Raw genomic sequence first — 25,541 nt, forward strand, 5'->3', positions numbered from 1 at the left:
TTTTATTGACAAAGATCCAAAAAAGAGGCTAGCTCCCAACTTACTCAAGGCTACAAATAAAGCAAGGAGAGAGTTTAGCTCTCTTACCCAAACTAACACAAGAACTATAACGGGACATCTTATAGCTAACGTCTATGATGGAACCCCACATTTGTATCCCATAGCAAGTCATGAAAGACGATTATTAGATTATGCCTACCTTTTTAGCCAAAATAAAATGAATTGGAATGTAGTGAAGTCGACGTCATAATTTTTGGACAAGGGAGTAAATTGAAAGGGGTGTAAAAGAAAATGGATGCACTGAAGGAGTTGGAGAAAATGGCGACTCGATTATAAGAATTATATAACGAAGACTAAGACATGAAATGGAATTTTTTATGCAGGTAGAGGAGATTTGAGATATTCTCGATTTAGTTACTCATTTATAATTGACTTGATTTCATGGTCATGATATTATTGTCCAAATTCTGAAAACGTTGAAGAATTATTATAACGTGGTAAGCTAACTAAAGACCTTGAATTCAAAATTAATTACACTATTAAAGAATGGGAAAAGTTTTAGGAACTTGACCACACCATATAAATATAGCCATAAGCCCTTAACATATTCACATAAAGATTAGATTAACTAATACTGAGAGCTAGATTAGACTAACTAATACTGAGAGCTTGTATCAATAATCTCAACTAATATGTCACATTTTTGGTTGAAACTATTTTTAAGTTGAGAAAACCACAATCTAATGGACATGTCAATAATAATTAATAGACTACGCAAGTACAGGTGCAAAACCTAACAACAAACATCAAGCAAACTGAATCAAGAATCACACAGGCCACAATTCATCGACCAAAACAATCAACCATAGAGTTATCCCAAAGACAGCTTTCCTTTCATCGGCATGCATACTCTTTTCTGAGTACAATAACTTACAGAGTTACAGTTTACAGTGGCAAACACTACTAATAATAATCAGAAAATAAAGGGTACTTGTATAGAGAGCTCATCCATATACGCAACGCAGATCCTATGACATCAATTTCTACCCATAGGAGAGCTCCAGGTCGAAAGACAGAAGAATAAAATTCGCTTTAAGCAATCAATTAAAAATAAATGAAATCAAGGGAAGAAACTAAGACCTTGTAAAGGAAAGGGCACACAAGCTTACATATTTAAAACTATACACTATATGTTACACAAGAGAGCAGCTAGAATTTCGGAGGAGCTGCTTCCTCAAATCCTAAAACCCAACCCTCCCCACCTCTTCGTCGACTCTTTCTTTGTTCTCTTTGAGTTTGGATCAATGAGGTTTTCCAGGGATTTTGCTTTCCTATTTCTGCTCTTGCCGGCTTCTTTTAATAGCTCGGCAAGCCTGCTCTTCTCATCATCAAAGTCAGGATTGGCTGTACCTAGCTTCTCTTCCCTCAACTTGACGACATACTCCAGGATCTCAATAGAATCTTCTACTCTGTAATAACATGGCCAATACATCATTATCTATCCTCTATTGACAGTTGACAATATCATTCAGTAACAGGCTAGCATTAACTATGTCTATATCACTAATACCAGCACTATTCTCTCACCCAATAAAATAATGGATGTATAAAGCATCAAAAACAGCCTAATGTTGGAAATTTCAAAAGGTGGAATACGCTTTTTCTTTTAAGACCAGTTCATAAGGAAAGAGTAAAACGCATAACTGTCAAAGAGCTACACTCATGTGACTCATCCCTCATCTATCCAACATATATCGAGTATAAAATAAAGAATAATACATCTATACTTTATTATTATTATTATTATTATTAAAAAGCGTTCCTAAAAACGTTTATGTGCCACATTTGCCACATCACGACTCAATAAGAGGTTTGAACTCCTAACCTCATGGAATGAATACAACACATCTTACCATCTTAACTAGCAATAATTTATGCTCTATTCATCCACATAAATGTATTTAAATGTAGAATAAAAAATAATATCCAAACTAAAAACAAAAGAGACTCATATTACTCTTTATATTCTCTTTGATATTCAAACATTATATTCCAAATTATTAATATTAAAAAATTCAAACACTTTATTTTAAAAAAAAAGAAAAAGAAAATACTCAAAATAACATCCCGGGCAACGCCCGGTCACACACTAGTTAAAGAGTATTATAAAATCAGGTTAACTCAAATTAAAGCAAATTCTAGATACCTAAGACCAAGGCTGCAAAAGAAGTGAAGAAAAAATGGTACAAGATGATCCTCTACCCACCCCACACTGCAAGAGGTGTTGAAGAGTACCTGCTTTTTAGTTAAAATTTACCATAGTTTTTGGAGCTGATCGAAAAATCACATCCACTAAAACTTTCCCCGTTCTTTCCTCTCCAAGAGCCAATAAGCATAATACAGTAGAAGTAAATTATACACTAATTGCTCTGACCAATTTAATATAAAGCTCGCTATAATCAACCATTACTAGAAAATCTACCCCAAGAACCTCAAAAACAACGTACACTCTATCTTTACTTCGCCAAAGTATGAGCTAACCACTACCTAATTTCTTAAGAAAAACTACTACCACATCTCAAATATAAAACCAAAGAAATATATGCCCATAAATGCTCACCCAGGTCTTTCCCTCAAAATTTAAGGAAAATTGAATCTGAAACTGTTAATATAAATACTTGTATATTGATAATGTAGCTAAAGCCAAAGATTTTCAACATGTCAGTAATATAATGTAGTCAAACAAGCACAGAACATCAACAAGAAAGCAAGAGTACAAGCAAAAGAGAAATTGATACCTTCCCATAGCATCATAAGTAGCTGCAAGGTTGCTATATACTCCAAGAGTGTCTTGGTGACAAGGGCCACATTCTTGCTCCAAGACTGCTCTAGCCTCTTCAAACAATTCAGCAGCCTGATCTATCTTAAACAACTGCACGCATGCCAATCCCATCTGATTCAACAATACACCAAAGAAAGCTGACTTTCTTTCTCCACTGCCCCTAAGCTTAGTAACTGCACTTTCAAAAGCAACCAAAGCTTCACCATATCTACCAATCAAGTAATACATCACACCCATGCGTGCTTCTAGCCCTGCAATAGTGTTCTGCTGACCAGCCTTATCATCCAACAATTTCATAGCCCTCTCCAAGAGCCTTAGTGCCTCCTCAGGCTCACCTACTGATTCATAAACAGCTGCAATGTCACTCAACCCACTGGCAATCTCCTCTTGTGAAGTTCCAGGAACAGGTTTGTTGTATATCCTCAATGCATTCTCACAGTAAGATTTTGACTCCCTAAGTTTTCCGGTCTTGTAGTACAGATCAGCAAGGCGAACAAACACAGATGCAACAGAAGGGTGGTTCTCACCCTTAGATGATTTAAAGACAGTCAGGGCCTTCTGATAGGAAAATACAGCCTCATCAAAACGGCAGAGGCACTGGTATATGTTGCCAATGCTTACATCAATAGCAGCAACCTCAGTTTCTTGTCCATTGGCAATCATTGCCATGCTAGCGAGAACAAGGTGCTCAAGGGCTGACTCATAGTCTGCCTTTGCCTCTAATATGAGAGCCATCAAACGGCGATCAGCTGCCTCCTCAAGAGACGCAGGAGCACTATGAACACGGTGGATTTCAAGGGTTTGCTTACATAATTTTTCAGCTTCCTCAAATTGCATAGTCTGGACATGAGCTTCAGCCAAGTACCTAATAATAATACAACCACCAACAATTCAAATAAAGAATAAACAAAGAAAGAAAAAATCCCTACCTAACAGCATGATTGTTAATTGTTAGAATATGATATGCTAGCTAATATCTGACACTAAAACTCAAACTTGTTTATCAAAAGTGACAAATTTCTCACACTTTTAATCATTGTTGTAAGCAGCATTTAATTCAGCATCAAACCCCAATTAATTCACCAAACTAAAGCTGTAATATGTCATATTACTTCCTAAATTAGCATATTCATCAGAGCAAAAGCTGAAATCTTTTAATTTTATTTTATTAAAATTAAGAGCTAAATTAGTACATCCTCATAATCAAGAGTTCAAAACTAAAAAAAACCAAATTCACAAACATAAACCTGGAAAAATTCCAAATTGGACTAATAAACCTGCAACATTAAAGATCATCACCACCCCCAAAAAAAATACTCGTATAAAATTAAACAATCTCTCTCTACCCTTTCGAGTATATTAGTGAGAAGTAGACGGGATTTGATCACGGGTCTTAAATATCGGGATTATCACCCCGACCCCGAAATAAAATATAACAAGCAGATAAATAAAGTAGTTAAAAAATAAAAAAAGAACAGACCTACAAGTTTCGGCAACTCTGGGATCAGAATCCCCAAGAGTTTGAATCTGGATCTTCAACCCATCTTTATAACACTCAATCGATTTATCAAGCTGACCCAACATAGAATGAGTATCACCCAACTGCATAAACCCAGAAAACGCTGCTAAAGCATGATCAGCTCCTTTAGAAACATCTGGAACTTGAATCGCTCTTTCCAGAACTGGAATCGCTTCATCAAACCTCCCTAAACTGCAATAAATCGCTGCAACAACATGAAGACTCATCGCCAAATCCAAACTCGGTTCCCCTTCAACCGCACATCTCTCAAACGATTTCGACGCTCGAATCCCATAATCTAGGGCCTTAATCGGGCCATCCCCAGAAGCAATAGTATCTCTAGCAAGCTTCAAAAGAAACGGGCCAAGATCCGGGTTATCAAGCGAAGATTCATCTAAATTGAGAGGGGGTTTTTGCGGGTCGGGTTTTTTCTTCCCGGAGCTCCGATCAGGGGAGGGTTTAGCCCGGGAAGTTGAAGGTGAAGGAGAGGGAGTTCGTTTAGGAGCAGGAGAAGGGGAGTTGAGGCGGGACCCAGTTGACGGTCGGATCTGGGAGGTGGGTTCAGTGGAGGAGAGAGAAAGTGTTGGAGGGGGAGTTTTAGCAGAGACTAAGCCCGGCATTTTGGGAGTAGAAATGGAGGAGAGAGAAAGTGAGGATGAAATTGAAAGGAGGGTAGTTGAAGGAAGAAGATGAAGATTGAAGAAGAAGAAGAAGAAGAAGAAGAAGAAGGAGAAAGTGAAGGAATGATTGTGTGTTTGTTGGTGGTGAAAGGTGAGTGAGGTGAGAAAGGATGGAAATGGAAGCAAAGGAAGGTTACAGGAGAAGATGAAGGAGAGAGAAGGAAAGGAAAGGAAAGGAATGGAATTATAGGAAGTTATTTTTTGGGAAGTTGGATTTTTGTTGGTTTTGGGGTTTTGGACTGAATTGTATTGGGGAATTTTTTTTTTCTTTATTTAATCAAAGTTTTTAAAAATGCTTTTAATATATTCCCTCTGTTTTCAAATGAAAACGATCTTAAGATTGTTACTAATACTTAATTTTAAAAAAGAGTGAATGGAAATGTTGTAATAATGTGGCCTTCTCGGTTAAGAGAATTAATGTGGTAAATGAAATAAAGTAAATTGTAAAGAATTTTCAGAAACAAGTAACAAACCAAAATTGATATACGCATTGAAAGAGGGTAAAATGAAAAGGAATATGTACTAAAAAGCAAAATAAAACAAAAGTTATACTTTCACAAATATTGCAACAAGGATGAAATTACGCATCCAAAGCACATTTTATATGTTAAATATTTATAATTATATAAGTGTAAAAATTATAAAAAGTTGATATTGTGAAAGTGTTATATGAGACGAATCTAACAAGACCCCAGATGACTATATTTTACTTTACGTATAAATCAAAATATGTGGTCAAACAAGCGTGATGAATAGTGTAAAAGTCTAGTTGTTGCAATATTAGTAGAACGGAGGAAGTATATCATATGAAATGCCTCGAGATATATAGATGGGTTTGGCTTGTTGGTAAATAACTAAATACTGTATCTTCTAACTTTCAGATTAGTGGTTTAAAGTTTCAAACTCACTAACATAGTTTGATAACGATAGAAGGAATACACATTTTCAAAAGTCATGAGGTAATAATTCTTGAAGATTACTCTGTACTAACTTGTGTTTAGTAATACTCCGTATAATTTTTAGTTCTGTATTGATTTAGGAACTTAAAACATAATTAGGCATACCTAATACCAATACCAATTTGTTTGATTTTCAAGTCTATTTTTAGCTTTTCTTAATTATTACTCCCTCCGTCCCTTTATTTTTGCCCCATTGACATTTTTGGGATCAGTTTGACCATAAATTACCGTTAATTTATAAAAGATAATTTAGTCATGAATGATCTTGTTACATTCGCCTTATTGTATATTTTAAAGATACAGACGTTTTAATACGCATCTTGGAGATCATGCACAATCAAATAGAACAAAAAAATAGGGACAAAGGGAGTAGTTCCTAATTCCTTATGCATGTGTTGATTTTTTTTATTAAATTATTACTCTGTATTAATAATAATAACAATAATTGAAAAAAAAAAAATATTAGAGGGAGAGATTCCGAATATCTAATCTAGACAAGTCAGAAACTGAAGATAACAACCATAAAATTAGGCACGTGTTCAAAATAATTGGTCTTATCAGGGTGAAGATTGACCAATTAGGACTAGAGTAGTCTTTTTTTTTTTTCTTTTCTTTTCTTTTTTTTTTTTTAAATTCAATCTAGGATTTAGAAATACCAAATACGTACATATTCTTGAAGTTGGGGCATAGTTAGAAAGTTCAAGTACTATAGGATTTTGGGCCAGCTTAGTAAAATGAAAAAGCTAACATCATTAAGTTTATGGAATTATGCGGAACAAATAATATTGATTCAAATAATCCCCAAAAAAGGTGGAAAGTTGCCATTAAACTCTGTACAATTGTGTGATTTAATATCACACGGAGTACTAACTTTATAATTGTAGCATGCTGCCAACAACTTTTCTTTAGTAATTTTCTGGTGTTCTAACGATGATGGGCTTGCTCCAAATAAACTAAACTAATATGCAAGAAATAAATTGTGTAATATTGTTTTCTTCTACTCCGGACCATACTCCAAAGGTCCGAAGGAGTCATGATTCATGAATCACACCTCAATTTGCTAGCCAATCCGTGGTTTGATAGCCCTCCCAATAGCAATGACACAAGGATGTTTTCCACTTGGTCTTCTTCATCATTGATAAGAATAAATTAGATTCAAATTGGCAAGTAGCTCTTTGCATTTCAATGGTTAGTTAAATGAAATGCCTGTCCTTAAATTATGAACTATATAGGCCAAAAAGTTATATTATAAAGCACTGTGTTGTTTGAAGATTGCCTTATTTTAAGTGCATAAATCCCCCATCCAAAAAAAAAAAAAGAAAAAAAGAAAATTGCATAAACGGTTGCACCTTTCAAGTAGATGCCTTGACTTCAAAAAGAGCAAAGAATTTAACCTCACTCAACCTTCAGATATCTGTGAAAAGCTGAAAATCACGTTAGTCGTTGTACAGGTAAATGTATTGAACAAACAACAATGTGTCAATGTCTGACATCTGAGATAACTTCCCATCTAAATCAAAGACATATATTTCATGGATCTATTGACCATTTAACTTTCCATTTTTCCATTATATATACACTTAAGGTCTAACTTATTAATTTTCTACCTCTAGTGCCTTTGAGCACAAAGAAATCAGCTAACCAGGTCTGGTGGATGAATTATGACAAAGTTCCTAATGTCCTTCAGAATGTAACAAACGGAATTATGGTGAATGAATCTAACAAGGTAATTATTAGCGTATGCTCTAAAAATCAAAACTCTACAAGATGTACAAGTCGAGGGTGAAAACCCGCGTAGCTGATGCAATTTTAACTAAAACCCCACATTAGGGTTTCCAGATCCAGCAGCTGCAACTCCCATGCCACCAGTATGACCTGATTCAAGTTCTGATTTATCTTTGTCATTGGATTTTGCTAGGAGAATTTTTTCACCATTGATCTCCTTAACAAGCTGATCAATCTTGCGGAATTGAAATGGCCATCTCGAGTTGTACAAGAACTGACGTAGATCGAACCTATTGTCCTCTGGTGAATAGCTCTTCAAAAAAAAGCAACAATACATAAGGATTTATAGCTTACAACATAACCTATTTCCACGAAAACCGTGTTCGGTAGAAAAAGATACCTCTGCATGGTGGGAAGGCGTCAGGACAGTCATCTTGTGCCGATTGATGGAGTAGTACTTAAAGAAGTACTTTACCTTTTCAGCCATTTCTGATGGAGTCAATTTTGAACCCCATCTAAAGCAAAGATCCTGCAAGAAATTGGAATATGATATATAGCAAAAGTCATCTCCTATTAGTTTCAAGGATTCTTGTTAAAGTCAAAGCAGGTTTTTTTATCTAGCTGAAAATTATGCAGTAGATTACTGCGCATATTCTAGAAGGCCCAAGCTATGTTCGGACATTAAATAATGATAAGTAATATATTCCAGATTTCGAAATGTGAAATTCATGTCCTTGAATGAGGTCAGATCTATTGTTCACTGCTTAAAGAGCTCAGTTGAAGCATCACCATCGGTTCTTCTGAGTTATGACCAAGGAAGATGAAAAAACAAAATCCTACTTCATCAACCTAATATTTACTTCTTGCACCATCTATTTACCCATCAATTAAATCTGTTTTGAGTAGTAATTGGCACCTGACATTCTGACAATAACTTGTTACTTAATGAACCACATATAAGCATGGCCGCCTTAAATGGTACTCCTCCCACCCCCCCCCCCCCAACCCCCCCCCCCCCCCCCCCCCCCCCCCCCCCCCCCCCCCCCAAAAAAAAAAAAAAAAAAAAAAAAAAACTACAGGTTTCTAAAGGCTCAGCTTAAAAGAACAATATCATACTTGTTCTTTTGGATGGTTTGTGCTTTAAACATTGTAAATGATTGTCATTTCTGTATTTATCTGATCATTAAAGAAAAATACAATTAATTTTAGCTATGCAAATGGCAAAAATTATTCAATGCTTTTACACAGTTTTCATGTTCACAGGATTTCTCAGCCTAATTGCCTGTAGATGATTTGACGGAATATGTATTCATCAATATGAAGCAAAATAGTACATAGTTACATACCGTGAACATAGATACAGGACCACGACGGTAAATTTTACGCAGTCGGCCATAAACTGAGAGGTCCTCATACGTCATTCCCATGTCCACTTCATCTAGCTGTGAGCAAATCATTACATGAAGAAGCTAAGAATCAATTTTCTACTTCAAGCGGGGAAAAAAATACTACGTATTATTCTTCAGTTCTCTCCAAAAAAATCTCTCCCCATAGGAGAGAGAAGCAACCACGGGTTTAAAGGTGAGGTGAAGAGAAAGTCACTTCTTTCATTTAATGTCACAACAGAATACCAATGGGATAAGCCAACAAAATTTATAAAGGCCTTCAATCTTTGGGGTAAGCAGGAGAAGGTAATAGAAAAGGACCACATAGTAACTATCAACTACGCTAAGCAGATGTTACCATAGTTCTGAGGCAAGTCTCAGTCTCTCACTCGCTATTGGGCGTAAATGAATCCCCACTAGCAGCATGGTAAGACTATTAATGGGTTTTCAACAAGTCGGAAAATTAGCTACATGTATTTTAAGTCATAAGAGGAAAAGGAAAAGGACCAACAAGAAAATTAATGAGATACAACTCCACAAGTAACGACATTTAACACAAGAATGTTCAGTGATGCATCTACCAAAGAGTCACCTGTGTGTAATCTGAGCGTATTGGCTCCAATTCAGCAGTTGGTGGAGCAGCTTCAACCTCTGCCAAGGAAGAGTAGCCAAGATTGACAGCAGCCCACCGCAAGAATGCTCGAAGATCGGTCTTACTAATACTTCCAATAGGATTTATGTCGGCTGAGCTACAATCATACTAAGAAACATACGCAAAGTAAAAGTAACACAATCAATGGATGAGCAATAGCAAAAAATATCCACAAGAATCAACCAACAATCTAATTAATTCTGTCAAGATGGAAGAAATCGAGGTAGTTCTACTATACACTAAAGACATGAGTCCAGACCAGAAAAGATCACCTTTGTCAAGTAACCACGCAATGCTTCATCAACATTGGAGCTACCGAGCACAAGATAAAACCCTGATTTGCTATGAACCCAAGGCATAAGTGATGCCAGCATGAAAGCCAAAACCATTCTAATACGAGCTTGAATGTTCTGTAGCCCTAAGTTCTCAACATTGGATCCTCCATCAACCTGCATAACAACCAAGACATGTATAATTTCAAAGATCTACAGTAGCACTATCAATATAGTAAAAATGTAATATCAGCTAAAATACAGTGATGCACTGAATCATTATTAGATTATAATAACATTAAATTAATGGTAAAATCCAAATAAACTACAGTCCACCCTTCTATTCTCAATATGGTCTTTTTCATTTACATTCAGAGAAGGGATCGATCACCTTATAGCGAGGGCGTTTTCCCGTTAGTCTCTGAAACAAAGTTAGTAGAGCTGAAATAACACCATCTATACAGACATCAAGATGCCATGACCCAATCTCATCTGCAAGCTCTTTGGCACGTGATTTTGTTGTTTCAGAACTGCAAAGGGATGATATTGACAATCATTATCAAATTACATAATCTAAGCAGTAACAACCTCCCCGAAAAAAAAAAAAAAAAAAAACTGTGGGAAGGGTATTAACAAAATCCTTTACCCAATCATTAAATGATTACCATCTAATCTATGTAAGACGGAAAATCATCATGCTCAATCATTTTTGAGCCTCTTGTCATTGCATACTTAGATAAACAATGTTAATGCCAATGTTTATTGTATATATTGACACCAGAGAACATTTTAGATGTACTATAAATTAGCAACAGTTTTGCTCTTGCATGAAACAGCACTTCATCTATGGAACTCATCGTCTTATATTTGTGACTGATGTGCTAATTGATTAGTGAGCACACATCTTGGCAATTGTATGATGCACAAAACAAAAAGACATTGCTTGGAATTACAGAGTAGCATTTAGTTGTACCTATTTTCAGTCCCCATGAACACACTGTAAAATATGCGCTTTGCAAAGTCTTTGCTATCAGTTGGAAATTTGCCGTCAGGATACTGGCCAATTCTTATCGCGTCAGATTTAACTCGTTCATCCCCATTATGAATTTCTGGATACCAAACAGCATAATTTTTATTTCAATGAGCCATAACAAAAATAACAACATAATGAACATCTAAGAATTCAAAGTACATGTCATTGTGAACTACTAGTATTATATCATTCAGAAATATGAAATAAAAAAAGAACCTTGAGCATTAAAATTATGACTATATTCTATGCGGTAAGAAAGCTGCAAATTTTGGTCAAATTAAAGACTTAATTACAACAAATGATAGGTAGGCTTATCATGAACTCGCCTTTAACAACGAGTTGGCACATGCAGCCAACAATTGCAGCAACAGAGGAGCTATCAGCGCCTCCAGAAAGTGGAAGCAAGAAACCAGAAGCTCCACTTCTTCTTATATAGTCCCATAGCCAGCAAGCGGGCCCCAAAGCTATCTCTTCCTCAGGTTTATGTTCACGGTACTTAGTCTACAAGTAACCACTGCATCTCCATCAGACAAATGCATATGTAGAGACTACAAAATGATAAATATGTTGTTGAAGGGAAAAATGCACATTTGTTTAGCAATGTAGAAAGAGGTTCAAACAAACACTTTTTATTTTTTGGCTATAAAGGACTGGCGCTGGCCAGATATCTCAACAAAATGTTCTTTACTTGTAAATTAGTCAAGTAGTAAGTTATTCAATCCCCTTTTGGATTAATAGTTTATTGGAAATCGCCAATTGCAAACAATAGAATAGGTGATAAAATGTTGGGGTGCGCCTTAAAAAAGTGTGTTGAGGCATCGATCTAGGCCAAGACTTGATGCCAAATGTCATGGCTGAAGCCAATAAAATCAGACAAGGATGATCCATTGGGCCAATGACAATGCGTAAAAACAGCTTGTCCGTGACAGGCCATATCTCTCAAAAAAAAGACAGACCATTTGGGGTGCGGCCAAAATAGGCCATATTTGATAACTTGATAAGCTTAAAAGTGTGCGATAAAACGTGACAAAGCTTCTTCCCATGGAAAACTAAGACTTCACACATTTAGATAGTGCTAGGCCTAGATTTTAGAATATTCCAAAGCTAGCCAAAGACCAAATTTATGCAGTCATCTTCGTCTTTTGGGAACAAGGCTTTGGTGTTCTCAGAATTAGATTTTAGAATATTCCAAAGCTAAGTCAGTTTGATTAACCTAGTGGTCTAAACATGATTAACCAATGATTTTAGATATTGGGCATTCGATTTTCCAGCTAAAGTCAATAACTAGAGACAAGTTGAACTTAGCAGCAACAGCTGGTCAAAATCAAGATTTCTGATTATCAGGAACCATTGATCTTGTACAATTGACCATTATTTAAGACGATAAGGACCAAGCATCTTATTTCATACAATTGAAGTGTAATGGAAGGACTTTAGAAGGCAGAATCAGCAGTAGCAGAAGCAAGAATAGACCAGTCGCGATTCTGAATGGCAAGAATAGAACAGCCTCAAGAGGGGGTAATTTGATCACCAGAAATTCTGGGTGGTGAGTGATTGATTCCTCATCAGGGAGTTAATCTAGCTCCTAACTCCAAAGTAGCCCAGGTGCATCCTACTCATATCCAAAAGTGAATTTAAGGTCTAAATCTAGTCAAAAATAGTTATCAGCTGTTTCATAATTTCATCTTTATAATAGAGTAAACATACCAAAATCACCCCTCAAAAAGTCGTAATAGTTGGTAATGGAAACTTATGAAGAAAAAGAGATACTATTGGGTGAATTAGTTTTACCGTGGACATTGGCATAGGACTTTCCTTAAAAACGCACTGTAAATAAAAATTCATTCCAAATACATTTATTGTCACCTACTAAACGGAACATAATAATTACGCATAGTTGAATAAAGAGAGCCTGGACAACTATATACCTGTTTAATATCTAGAATCAAGACCGGTCCAGTAGGAGTGAGCTTAAATATTGACAACATACTGTTAAAAGACTGTAGGTAGTACCCAAGCAAGAGTAGCAAAGAAGGTTCTACCCTACAGTTCTATTAAACTTTGTTTAATTGACTGGATTTATAAAATGGTTTATGTCCGGAAAAAAAAGAAAAAAAAAACAGGGAAATCATTGTTGAAGTTCGAAGATCAAGAATCTTTCTCCTCCAATAAGCACAGGTTAAAAACTTAAAATGCAAATCGTACTTGAAAGTGATTACTTTTGACCAACATATTACTTGAATAGATGATGGGCTAACCTTGAGTGGACATGAAATAGGTTCTTTTAAGTGGAATGATTGGCAAAGCTTGTAAGGAGCTACAATAAATGGGACTGCTACTTTTTTGCTCGCCTGCTGCTGCTGTAGGCTACTTGAGGAGAGTCGTAGGCTAGCAATCTGTAATGAATATGATAGAATAATGTATACTACAAGAGGGGGGTGAATTGTAGTGTATGTAGACTATGGTAAATTTTGCGGAATTAAATCTACTACTAAGAGAAAAGACACTGAGATAGGCAATGAATAAATTTACTATGTAAAAATGATTTACAATCACTAATACGTTGCCTAGACTCAAGTTCCGCGAGGAACTCAAGTTACCCAACTGTGATCCCTCAATCACAGTTTCTCACACTTTGTGATTCTACTCCGAATCACTTGTACAGTATAAACAACTCTCTCAAGTCTCACACTTTACAACTCTCACAACCCAAACCCAATTACACAATGATTACAAGTATTTCCTAAAGAACTTAAGAGACTAAGGATGGAAGGAACTTCTCTTTTAAACACTTTGAAACTCTATGCTCAGAATACTTAAGATTGTTTTTCCACGCTTTCAAAACTTAACGTTGATCTGTTTTTATAAGGAGTTAAACCAAGCTTCCATCAAGTTCCCACTTCCCTCTTAATCCCACGTTCTCTTTGACTGAGAAGTTGGGATGTAGGCAGAGGAAATTTAGGAACATGATTTCCCTAGCTTGACTCCCAAGTTCAACGTTCTCCTTAATACTAGGAGCCAGTATTTAGCAAGTCAAAAAAATCAGTTATTCAAAAAGATAATCATTTAATAAAAAAAAATAATTATTTATTTATTAATTAAAAGATAAATAATTAATTAATTTAAAACTTATCTTTTTAAATTAATGAATTATTTATTTATTTATAAAATCTTTTTAAATCTTTTTCAAAACTGATTTTTATCACTTCCTTAAATTAAGGGATATGAAAACTGTTTTAAAACTTTCGTTTAAAACTTTCTGAGTCAATCGTCAAGTTCCTTCGGGAACTTCAGGTTCCTTCAGGAACTTCGAGTTTCTTCTTAATTCCTTCCATTCCTTCCAACACTTTTGTTTCTTAAGCTCGTACACTGAGTAACTAAGTATATAGAGTTGTGAGGACATCTTGAAAGCTTGCATTCATCATCAAGTCTTCCAAACTCTGTTGTTCCTACTCCGGAACATGTATTTGTGTACCTGAATCTTTCTGTTCAACCAAGACTCATAAACATCATTAGTCAGAGTTTGTTTTACGTAAGTCAATCATCAAAATATTAAGGTAGTCAATTCAACAATATTCCCCCTTTTTGATGATGACAAACAAAAACAAACTCGGTTAAACAAAACAAACATCCAAGCAATCAGAGTAACCAATACTTAAATAAAACAATTAAATTATTTAAAGCAATAAAATAACTAAGGATAAAGAAGTTTGCATCATTCATGAAATTAATAAATTGTGAAATTTATACCTTTACTTAAATGATGAAGACTTGAAGGGAATCGATTTGAGTCCAGCTTTCTGAGTTTGTTCTTCTCTTCCCCCTTTTGACATTATCAAAATGATAGAAAGAGCATGCTATATATTGTACTAAACTACGGAGGGAGTAGTAAATCTGAATTCATGAACGATTAAGCATGCGCACACAGTTCATATGCAACCAAAATGAAAACATCAATTTCAAAGACAAACTTAGCCAGTTTAATACAAACCGAAATAAAAACAAAATAAAGTGTTCAAAACAAGCCAAATAAAATAAAATTGAAGGACAATATCATTGTTTAATAAATCACAAGAAAGAGTGGGTTAGGTTTGTTTTGCAAAGGGCTAGGAAATGGTAGCAGCTTCATGGTAAGGTAACATCCTTGATCGCATCGAGAATGGTCTTGTAACAACTTTGCTTCACTTTAGCTTTGAGTTCCTGAGCCGAGAAGTCCATATGAGCATTTACTTTATCTTCCAGAGAAAGCATCTGAGTTTGCAGCCCCTCAACTTTAGTAGCCAGGTTATCCACTTTAGAAGAAAGGTTAGTTATACTCTGTGTAAGTGTAGTGGACAAAAGCTGAAGTTCCTCTTGGATTTGCAAGGAACTTGGACCGGAGCTAAAAGCACTGAAGCCGAAACCAGAAGTACGAGGCTGTGAAGCAGGCGGAGAAGGTGTGGTTTGGTGAACAGAGGAAGGAATAGGGGGTGGTGATGGAGTTCCTTCAGAAACAAGGGAAGACGGACCCTGAGGAACTTGGGTGGAAGTTCCTTCAGAAACTTTAGATGTATCATCATCCAATTCAACAATAATAACAGGCTGAGATCTCAGTGTTCTGGGTTTAGAAGAAGCAAGTCTAACGCTTCTCCTTTTTCTACCTGTTACAGGGACAATTTGTTTAACAGAGCCTCCAATTTCCTTGAGTAGCTCTTTCACTAACTCCTCTTTGTCATCTTTTTCCTCCTTCTCACTCTCTATTTCTTTCTCTTCTTCTGTTTCCCTCTCTACTGCACTTTTTCTCTCTTTTTCACTCTCTTTTTCCTCTTCTTTTTCACTCTCTGTTTCCTCTTCTTTTTCATCATTTTTCTCACTGTCTTTCTCTTTCTTTTCTTTTTCTTTCTCACTGTTTTCTTCCTCTTTTACTTCTTCCTTCTCACTGTCTTCCTCTTTTACTTCTTCCTTCTCACTGTCTTCCTCCTCATCAATGCTTTCCCTCTCATTCAGTTCCCCCTCACGTTGATCTCCCTCTTCCTCAGATTCCGAGTGTACATCGGTAATAAAACAAACTTTTCCACGAACAACTTTAAGTCTTAATTTTGAAAGGGATTTTTCATGGAGTATGTTTTCTGGTTTCAAGGGGTGGGTTTCTTCATTGGTTAGAGGAACTTTGAAGGTTGGAAGTGGCGGTTGGTGTTTTGGGGTTTTTTGAGGTGAGTGGGTGCGTGTGGTAAGTGAGGTGAAAAGATAGGTGACGGTTGAGAGTTTAGTGGGATAGAGAAAAGGTTGTGATTTATTTTGACAATGATAAAAATAAAAAAAAATAAGATAAAATCTAATTGAGAAAAAAAATCTTTTTGTTGTTTTTAAATTTATAAGATAACAAAAATAATAAAAAGATAAAAATAAAAATTGAAAAATAAAGAAAAATAAAAATTACGAAAGAAAAAAAATTTCCAGTAAGTTACTTCAAAGTAAAATACTGGTTAACATGTACAGAGCTTTACAAAAAGGAACTTGGAAAATAATATGGCTTAATTTGTCTTCTTTATCAACATAATCACATGATCACATACTCATTAGAATTACACACTCTTTCATTGCAAGATTCGAGATTATGTTTTTCACACCAAGGTTATATATAGCAATTGCTCAGTCGTTTCACTAAGACATACCTTGGGGTTCCAAGAAGAACTGCTCAATTCAGCTTTATCATTCCGAGTTTCAATCGCATCTTTTTGAATTTTTCTCTACTCAAAGGCTTTGTTAGAATGTCAGCAATTTGATATTCAGTTTGTACAAATTCTAGTTTAATAGAGCCTTTTTCCACATTGTCTTTTAGAAAATGATGTCTAACATGAATTTGCTTTACACGTGAATGATGTACTGGATCTTTTGATATGCAAATAGCACTTGTACTATCACAGTATATTGGAACACATTCAAGAACTATGCCAAAATCACGTAATTGTTGTTTTATCCACAACAGTTGTGAGCAACATGCAGCAGCTGCTACGTATTCTGCTTCTGCTGTGGATAGAGCAACTGTATTCTGTTTCTTGGAACTCCAAAAAACTAAACAAGATCCTAGGAATTGGACCATACCTGATGTACTTTTTCTATTCACCAAATCCCCAGCATAGTCGGCATCGGCAAATCCAGTAAGATCATATGTGTCACTTCTTAGGTAGAATAAACTCAAGTCGTCAGTTCCTTTGAGATATCTCAGTATTCTCTTGACGGCTGTTAGATGCGATTCTTTGGGGTTTGATTGGAACCTAGCACACAGACCAACACTAAAAGAAATTTCAGGTCTACTTGCAGTTAAGTATAGTAAGGAACCAATCATACCTCTGTACTTTGTCTGGTCCACACAAGTTCCCGAGGGATCTTCGTCTAACCTAGAGTTAGTTCCCATAGGAGTGTGGTTAGTCTTTGCGCTGTCAAGGTTATACTTTTTCAGGAGTTCCTTGACATATTTTTGCTGATGTATAAATATTCCTGATTATGTTTGTTTGATCTGCAGTCCTAAAAAGAAATTGAGTTCCCCCATCATGCTCATTTGGAACTCACTGCACATCAAGTCAGCAAAGTACTTGCACAAAGATTCGTTAGTTGCACCAAATATAATATCATCAACATAGATCTGTACAACTAAGAGATTAGTTCCTTTAGATTTTAAAAACAAAGTTTTATCAATTTTTCCTCGTTTAAAATCATTTTCCAAAAGGAACTTAGACAATCTTTCATACCATGCTCTTGGAGCCTGTTTTAGCCCGTAGAGAGCCTTATCAAGTTTAAAAACATGGTTTGGAAAGTTTGGATTCTCGAATCCAGGGGTTTGATCGACGTAAACTATTTCTTTTAATAAACCATTCAAAAACGCACACTTTACGTCCATCTGATACAGTTTAAAACCCATAAAAGCAGCAAAAGATATTAAAATTCTAATAGCCTCAAGTCTAGAAACAGGAGAAAATGTTTCCTCAAAATCAATACCTTCCTTTTGGTTATATCCCTTTACAACCAACCTAGCCTTATTTCTTACAATTATACCATATTCATCAAGTTTGTTTCGAAAGACCCATTTTAAACCTATGACCTTTTTATCTAGTGGCTTAGGTTCAAGATGCCATACCTGATTTCTTTCGAATTCATTAAGTTCCTCTTGCATGGCTATAATCCAGTCAGGGTCTTCTAAGGCTTCTTTATGGTTGCAAGGTTCCAAAGTAGATAGAAAAGCATTGAAGGCATAGAAGTTCCTCATTTGCGATCTAGTCTGAGTTCCTTTGCATAAGTCACTAATAATTTTGTCCAGTGGGTGTGACTTTTGGTGCTTCCAAGGTTTGGGCTGGAAGGTTTGGATAGTAACTCGACTATTCTTATTTTCTGAGCCAGTTGCTTCTTCTTCAGTGATTTCCTCTTGTGTTATTAGTTCCTCGGCAGGTTCTTCAATCTGAGGTTGTTCTGTCGAAGGAACTTCAGTCAGTATGTCGAGTTCCTTCTCCGGATTTTCATGATTTTCATTTACTCGAGTTGGCTGCTTATTTGGAATTACTGCATCTTTTTCTTGTTCTTGAGAACGTACTAGACCAATTTCAAAGTCATAGTCCTCATGTTCCTGTGTCCATGGAAGTGGATTAGTTTCATCAAATATAACATGCACACTTTCCTCAACACACATAGTACGTTTATTGTAAACTCTATACGCTTTACTGTTAGTAGCATATCTAAGAAATACGGCTTCATCACTTCTTTCATCAAATTTCCCTATGTTTCTTTTACCATTATTATGCACAAAACATTTACAACCGAATGCTCTAAGATGAGATATGTTCGGTTTTCTGCCTTTCATCAGTTCATAGGGTGTCTTATTTAATATAGGCCTTAGCATGACACGATTTATAATATAACAGGCTGTATTCACGGCTTCTGCCCAGAAGTTCCTTGGAAGATCGCTAGCTATTAACATGGTTCGAGCCATGTCTTCTAAGGTTCTGTTCTTCCTTTCCACAACTCCATTTTGCTGTGGAGTTCTTGGAGCTGAGAAATTATGACTTAAGCCTTGTTCCCTGCATAAATCATCAAATTTAAAATTCTCAAATTTAGTGCCATGATCGGATCTAAGGTGTATCAGTTGACAACCTGTGGACTTTTGAATTCTCCTGGAAAATGTAACAAACTCGTCAAAAGTCTCATCCTTACTAGACATAAAAATAACCCATGTAAATCTAGAATAATCATCAACAATTACTAAGACGTACTTCTTTCCACTTCTACTTTGAATTCTCATAGGACCACATAAATCCATATGAATTAACTCTAAGGGTTTCGTGGAACTCACCATCTTCTTGGATTTAAAGGATGTCCTGACCTGCTTTCCTTTCACACAAGCGTCACAAATTTTGTCACATAGGAACTTGATTGAAGGAAGTCCCTCTACCAAGTTCCTTGTTCTTAACTTATCAATCAAAGAGAAACTTGCATGACCAAAACGTTTATGCCACAGTAAAGGATCATCCTCAATGACACTGAGGCAAGTTAAGTTGTTCCTCGGAACTGTATTGAGATCCACTGTATAAGTGTTTCCTTTCCGAGTTCCTTCCAGCAAAACTTTCCCATTGTCATTCTGAATGATGCTACATTTTTCAGAATCAAAACTTACAGAGTTTCCTTTATCACAAAATTGTGATATGCTTAATAAGTTGTGTTTGAGGCCCTCGACTAAAAAAAACGTTATCAATAGCTTGGGAACTTGACCTTCCAACCTTTCCTACGGCAACAATGCTGCCTTTCTTGTTATCACCAAAGGTCACAATTCCTCCTGTATAGGCCGTCAGTGAGAGAAATCTAGTTTTGTCTCCTGTCATGTGCTTAGAACAACCACTATCGAGGTACCATTGGTTGTTCCCCCTCACTTCGACCTGCAAAAGAAACTAAGGGTTAAATTCAGGAACCCCATCTTTCATGGGTTCCTTTGTTGATACAGCAAACTCATTTTTCTTTTGCCATACATAAGCTATATTTTTAGTGGACTTAAGTTCCTTTCTTTTGCAATCAGTATCTTTGTGTCCTGACTTGCCACAGAAGGAACACACAGTCTCACTAGAGAGTTCCACGTACTTTTTCTTTTTACCACTGTTCTTCTTTTTGTGGTTGAAACCCAAACCCTCTGTCCTTCTGGTTTGAGCTTCAGATATCCACTTTGGAACTCCCATGTGGATTGCACTTTTGTTGTTTCTAACTCTTTCTAAATCCTTTTCAAGGGATTCATTTTTGTCTTTAGTAACCTGCAATTCTTTTTTCAAATTTTCAAGATCATCATTAAAGGTTACTAAAGGCAATTGAAGAGCATTATTAGAATCAATGTTAGTGCATAACAATTTATACTGAGTCAATTCAACATTTAACATGATATTTTCATTTTTGACTCTTTCCAATGTTTCCTTTAGCATAGAGTTTCTATCTAGCAAATCAAAGAATCTTCCCTGAACATCTGTTCTTGAACTATTCAAATATTTCATATGATCCTTATAGATTTCTAGAGCTTTTTCATTTTGTCCAAGTTTAAGACATATTTCTTTATATTCATCCAAAGTTTCTATGAGCAAAGAAATTAATTTGTCTTTTGACAGGGATTTCAGAAATTTAGGTTTGAGATTTACCTCCTCTGACTTTTTAGCAGACTCACTGTGTTTAGCCATCAAACACAGGTTTGCCGTCTCTTCTTCCATGGATTCTTCTTCATCCTCGGAACTTGTGTCTCCCCACGCAGCTATCATGGCTTTCCTGTAATCAGATTTTGAAAAGTTTGGAGTATTAGATTTTCCGTGTTCCTCCATTTTGCCTTTTCCTTTTTCTGATTCCCAGAGAGGGCATTCCTTGATGAAGTGATCTGTGTTCCCACATTTGTGGCATCCTCCAGTTTCCTTGGAATATTGGTTTTTCTTGAAGTTCCTTTTCTTTTGGTCACCAAACCTTTTGTTGCGGTACAACTTTTTTAGCTTCCTGACTAGCATGGTAGCTTCTTCCTCTCCAGATTCGGAATCCTCTTCACTTGGTTGGACAACCTTTAGAGCAATTCCTCGGCTCTTTGAACTTTCTTGGCTTTTGTTTGATAGGTGAAGCTCATGAGTTATTAAGGAACCTGCAAGTTGTTCAAGGTTGAAAGTTGTAAAGTCCTTTGATTCCTGCAAAGCTGCCACTTTGGATCTCCACCGTTCATCTTCAAGAAGACTCCTTAGAATTTTGCGTACCTGTTCATCCATAGGAATAACTCTACCAAGAGAAACTAATTCATTAGTAATATTTTTAAAACGAGTAAACATTTCTTGAATAGTTTCTTTTGAACCCATTTCAAAACGTTCATATTTAGAAAGCAATATATCAATTTTAGAACGTTTAACTTCATGAGTTCCTTCGTGGGTTATTTCTAGTAAATCCCATATTTCTTTTGCTGTTTTACATCCCATAACACGAGTGTGTTCATCTGGCCCTAAACCCCAAACTAGGAGTTTTTTAGCAGTAGCATTAATCTCTTTCTTCTCAAAGTCGCTTCTATCGTATTCAGAAATAGGTTTAGGAATTACCTCGTTTTCTGCATTGGTCTTTGTTACCTTGTAATCTCCTACCTCGATAGCTCGCCAGACTTGATAAATCTCGGACTGTATGAACATCTCCATCCTCGTCTTCCAATAGGCGTAGTACTTCCCATTGAAGAGTGGAGGTCTTTGTGTAGAATAACCTTCAGATAGTCTCTCGTCCTTCGACATTGTTCCTCCATGAACTTGACTCGACAGGGCTTTCTGCTTTTCCGAGTTCCTTGCTCTGATACCAATTGATAGAATAATGTATACTACAAGAGGGGGGTGAATTGTAGTGTATGTAGACTATGGTAAATTTTGCGGAATTAAATCTACTACTAAGAGAAAAGACACTGAGATAGACAATGAATAAATTTACTATGTAAAAATGATTTACAATCACTAATACGTTGCCTAGACTCAAGTTCCGCGAGGAACTCAAGTTACCCAACTGTGATCCCTCAATCACAGTTTCTCACACTTTGTGATTCTACTCCGAATCACTTGTACAGTATAAACAACTCTCTCAAGTCTCACACTTTACAACTCTCACAACCCAAACCCAATTACACAATGATTACAAGTATTTCCTAAAGAACTTAAGAGACTAAGGATGGAAGGAACTTCTCTTTTAAACACTTTGAAACTCTATGCTCAGAATACTTAAGATTGTTTTTCCACGCTTTCAAAACTTAACGTTGATCTGTTTTTATAAGGAGTTAAACCAAGCTTCCATCAAGTTCCCACTTCCCTCTTAATCCCACGTTCTCTTTGACTGAGAAGTTGGGATGTAGGCAGAGGAAATTTAGGAACATGATTTCCCTAGCTTGACTCCCAAGTTCAACGTTCTCCTTAATACTAGGAGCCAGTATTTAGCAAGTCAAAAAAATCAGTTATTCAAAAAGATAATCATTTAATAAAAAAAAATAATTATTTATTTATTAATTAAAAGATAAATAATTAATTAATTTAAAACTTATCTTTTTAAATTAATGAATTATTTATTTATTTATAAAATCTTTTTAAATCTTTTTCAAAACTGATTTTTATCACTTCCTTAAATTAAGGGATATGAAAACTGTTTTAAAACTTTCGTTTAAAACTTTCTGAGTCAATCGTCAAGTTCCTTCGGGAACTTCAGGTTCCTTCAGGAACTTCGAGTTTCTTCTTAATTCCTTCCATTCCTTCCAACACTTTTGTTTCTTAAGCTCGTACACTGAGTAACTAAGTATATAGAGTTGTGAGGACATCTTGAAAGCTTGCATTCATCATCAAGTCTTCCAAACTCTGTTGTTCCTACTCCGGAACATGTATTTGTGTACCTGAATCTTTCTGTTCAACCAAGACTCATAAACATCATTAGTCAGAGTTTGTTTTACGTAAATCAATCATCAAAATATTAAGGTAGTCAATTCAATAGAATATATATTATGATCAAATAAAGAGCAATCTAGCACAATGTGTAACATAGCTGGAAGAAAATAAAAGGATAATGGCCATAATGCTATCATTATATTCACATGACCAACATTTAAAAAAAAAAATTTAAAAAATTGAAAAATGAAAAATTTATAAAAGCAAGCATGAAGGTCGTACAAAATCTATTACCCAAGAGGCAAATCAGCCTGATAACAAAAAGACTGAATTTTTTTTATAATCAAACATTCAAACTTACTGCATCAAGATCCACATGAGCAACGACAACTTCCACATCCTTCAATGAGAATTGGGAGCCTTGAGCAATCACATCTCCGTTAACAACAACACAACAGCATCCATCTGCCACATCAATCAAGAGGGTAAAAATTAGATAGGTAAACTATATGAACACTACTAAAAACACATACATAATCCCCTTCATCAAATTGATTGAATGTAAGTATAAAGTCAACTAAAGAAATACCGTAATATAAGCGTCCATCATCACAACCCTGCTGATTACTATACATGTAAAGTCCTCCACGAGCTTGTGTAGCACCTATAAATGCATCCATGCGAACTTTAAGCTTTCTTAGTTGATGGTGACTTCCACTAGCATTCATAAAAATTTCAACACCATTTAATGCAAGTTGAACATGAGGTGGATCTGGACAAAATAGCTCCTCACAAATTTCAGCAGCAACAGTTCTGACAAAGAAATAAATGCTTGAGCAACTGTCAAATGCAATCTGGGCGAGGATATAACATGCAACAAGAGCAAATTTGCTTGTAAAAGGCAAAAATATCACAAGAATATGAAACAATGCATCAAGGAGTGCTAGATAAAACTTCGTACAACAAAAGCAAAACATAAAGTAGGTAACATACGTGTCCAAGAACTTAATGAACCCATAACCAAAGGGCACCGTTGTTTGCGATATGGCATCCGCAATATCAGGAGGTAGCTGAAAGTCTACCATCTGGTCTGTATGCTTCCAAGAAGTGAACCAACGAAGCTCTCTATAATTACCATCATTGGCAAGCCACATCTTTGGCCGTATCATGATTATTTTTCTGTTCATACAAATGTAACGCGCTGATCCATTAATAACCGGCATCCCCAAGCTACATAGTATGCCATCAGACATCAGTCCAGTGCCCGAGCAAAATTTTTTTCAGACATTCCCATCTGCATGTTCGTCATCAAGTGTTACAGTTACTCTCTGCTCACAATCGCACCCGCGTAGATATTATCCAAACATCAGTACACAAGTATTATGCAAACTAATTTTATTTATACACAAGTAAATGTTACGGTATACATGTTACATCCGTCTTAAATTAGCTACTCCATTTGCAATAATACATTTCGATGATAGCATAAACACATAACATTATAGTTTTTTTTATTTTTTTTAGGAACATTATAGCATTTATAGGCACAGCATTTCCATTAATCAAAAAATTTATTACCAAAGTGTCCAAACTATCCGCTAAATTGTCCAAATTAAAGTTGAAATTTAGAGTAACAAATTTATACAATTTAAAATTCCAGAACTAATTAACTTTATATCCCAATTGTCATCCTAAAACTAGAGTAATCAAATTGAAATTACAGTGAACAAAATATATAAAAATAAATTGAAATGGAGGAAGAATCTTACGCATGAGAGACAGTATCGAGCTCTAAAAAGTGATCTTCGCAGCCATAACCAGTGATTTCGAGCTCGGGACCTAAGCGAATAGTGGCGCCAGCATCTTTAGCCCTAGAAATTGATTCCTTGATATTCTTCAAATTGTAATCAAAATCCATTGCCCATTGATTCAAATTGCATGTTGCAACTTTTATCAACCTCATTTTTTTTCCTAATTTCTGTTGAAATTTGATGTTTAGGTTGAAATTTAGCACGTTGATTCTACAAATATGCAGGAGTAAGGAATTTGTATGTAAGTAATAAGAAACATCGGAATTTGGAATGTCGAATGAGAGAATGAAATTGAGGAGAGAGAAAGAGTGAGAGAGGTGGCTTATATGAGGTAATGAAGTTACACGCTTTTCTTAGAGTCGGTCAAAGTCAGTCCGGCCCGCTGGCCCGACCCGAATTTTGACGGGTTTTAGGCAGCATTTGGCCCGAAATTGGAACTGGCCCGGCTAGATTTGTTTTTTGGGTTTGTGCATTTTTTTGGCCCGGCCCGAAGATTCCGTATGGTCAGACCATTTTGGACGGGTTTGGGTATACAATTTTCGGGCCAAATGGACTTTTTTTTGCCTTTGCTCGGCCTGCACTTTGATTAAGTTCAGCTTTTCTTACTTCTGTTTTTTCGTTATGACTAAAGTCTAGATAAAGGTTTGGGTTGCGTTTGGTTATAAGCGTTTTGAGAGGTTTAACCAAGTGAAACGGACTGACGCCTGTGAAAATAACGTTTTATTGGAAGCAAGTCAGACCGACGGGATGTCTTCAAAATGCTAATTATTAGTATGATACTATTTAT

The 25,541-nt window shown here is 35.9% G+C and overlaps 1 protein-coding gene and 1 pseudogene across 1 annotated transcript; both read right to left on the reverse strand.

Moving 5' to 3' along the window:
- Positions 1-866: 866 nt before the first annotated feature.
- LOC110732266 (protein KINESIN LIGHT CHAIN-RELATED 1-like) lies at positions 867-5,234 on the reverse strand. The gene is made up of 3 exons (XM_021912182.1): positions 4,323-5,234; positions 2,799-3,707; positions 867-1,469 (listed from the first exon to the last, which is right to left on the reverse strand). The coding sequence occupies exons 1-3, from the start codon at positions 4,979-4,981 to the stop codon at positions 1,235-1,237; spliced, it is 1,803 nt and encodes a 600-aa protein (XP_021767874.1). The 5' UTR covers positions 4,982-5,234; the 3' UTR covers positions 867-1,234.
- Positions 5,235-6,330: 1,096 nt separating this feature from the next.
- On the reverse strand, positions 6,331-25,541 carry LOC110732267 (annotated as a pseudogene).

The sequence above is a fragment of the Chenopodium quinoa genome, unplaced genomic scaffold (genome assembly GCF_001683475.1).
Source record: "Chenopodium quinoa cultivar QQ74 unplaced genomic scaffold, ASM168347v1, whole genome shotgun sequence".
Taxonomy (NCBI): Eukaryota; Viridiplantae; Streptophyta; class Magnoliopsida; order Caryophyllales; family Amaranthaceae; genus Chenopodium; species Chenopodium quinoa.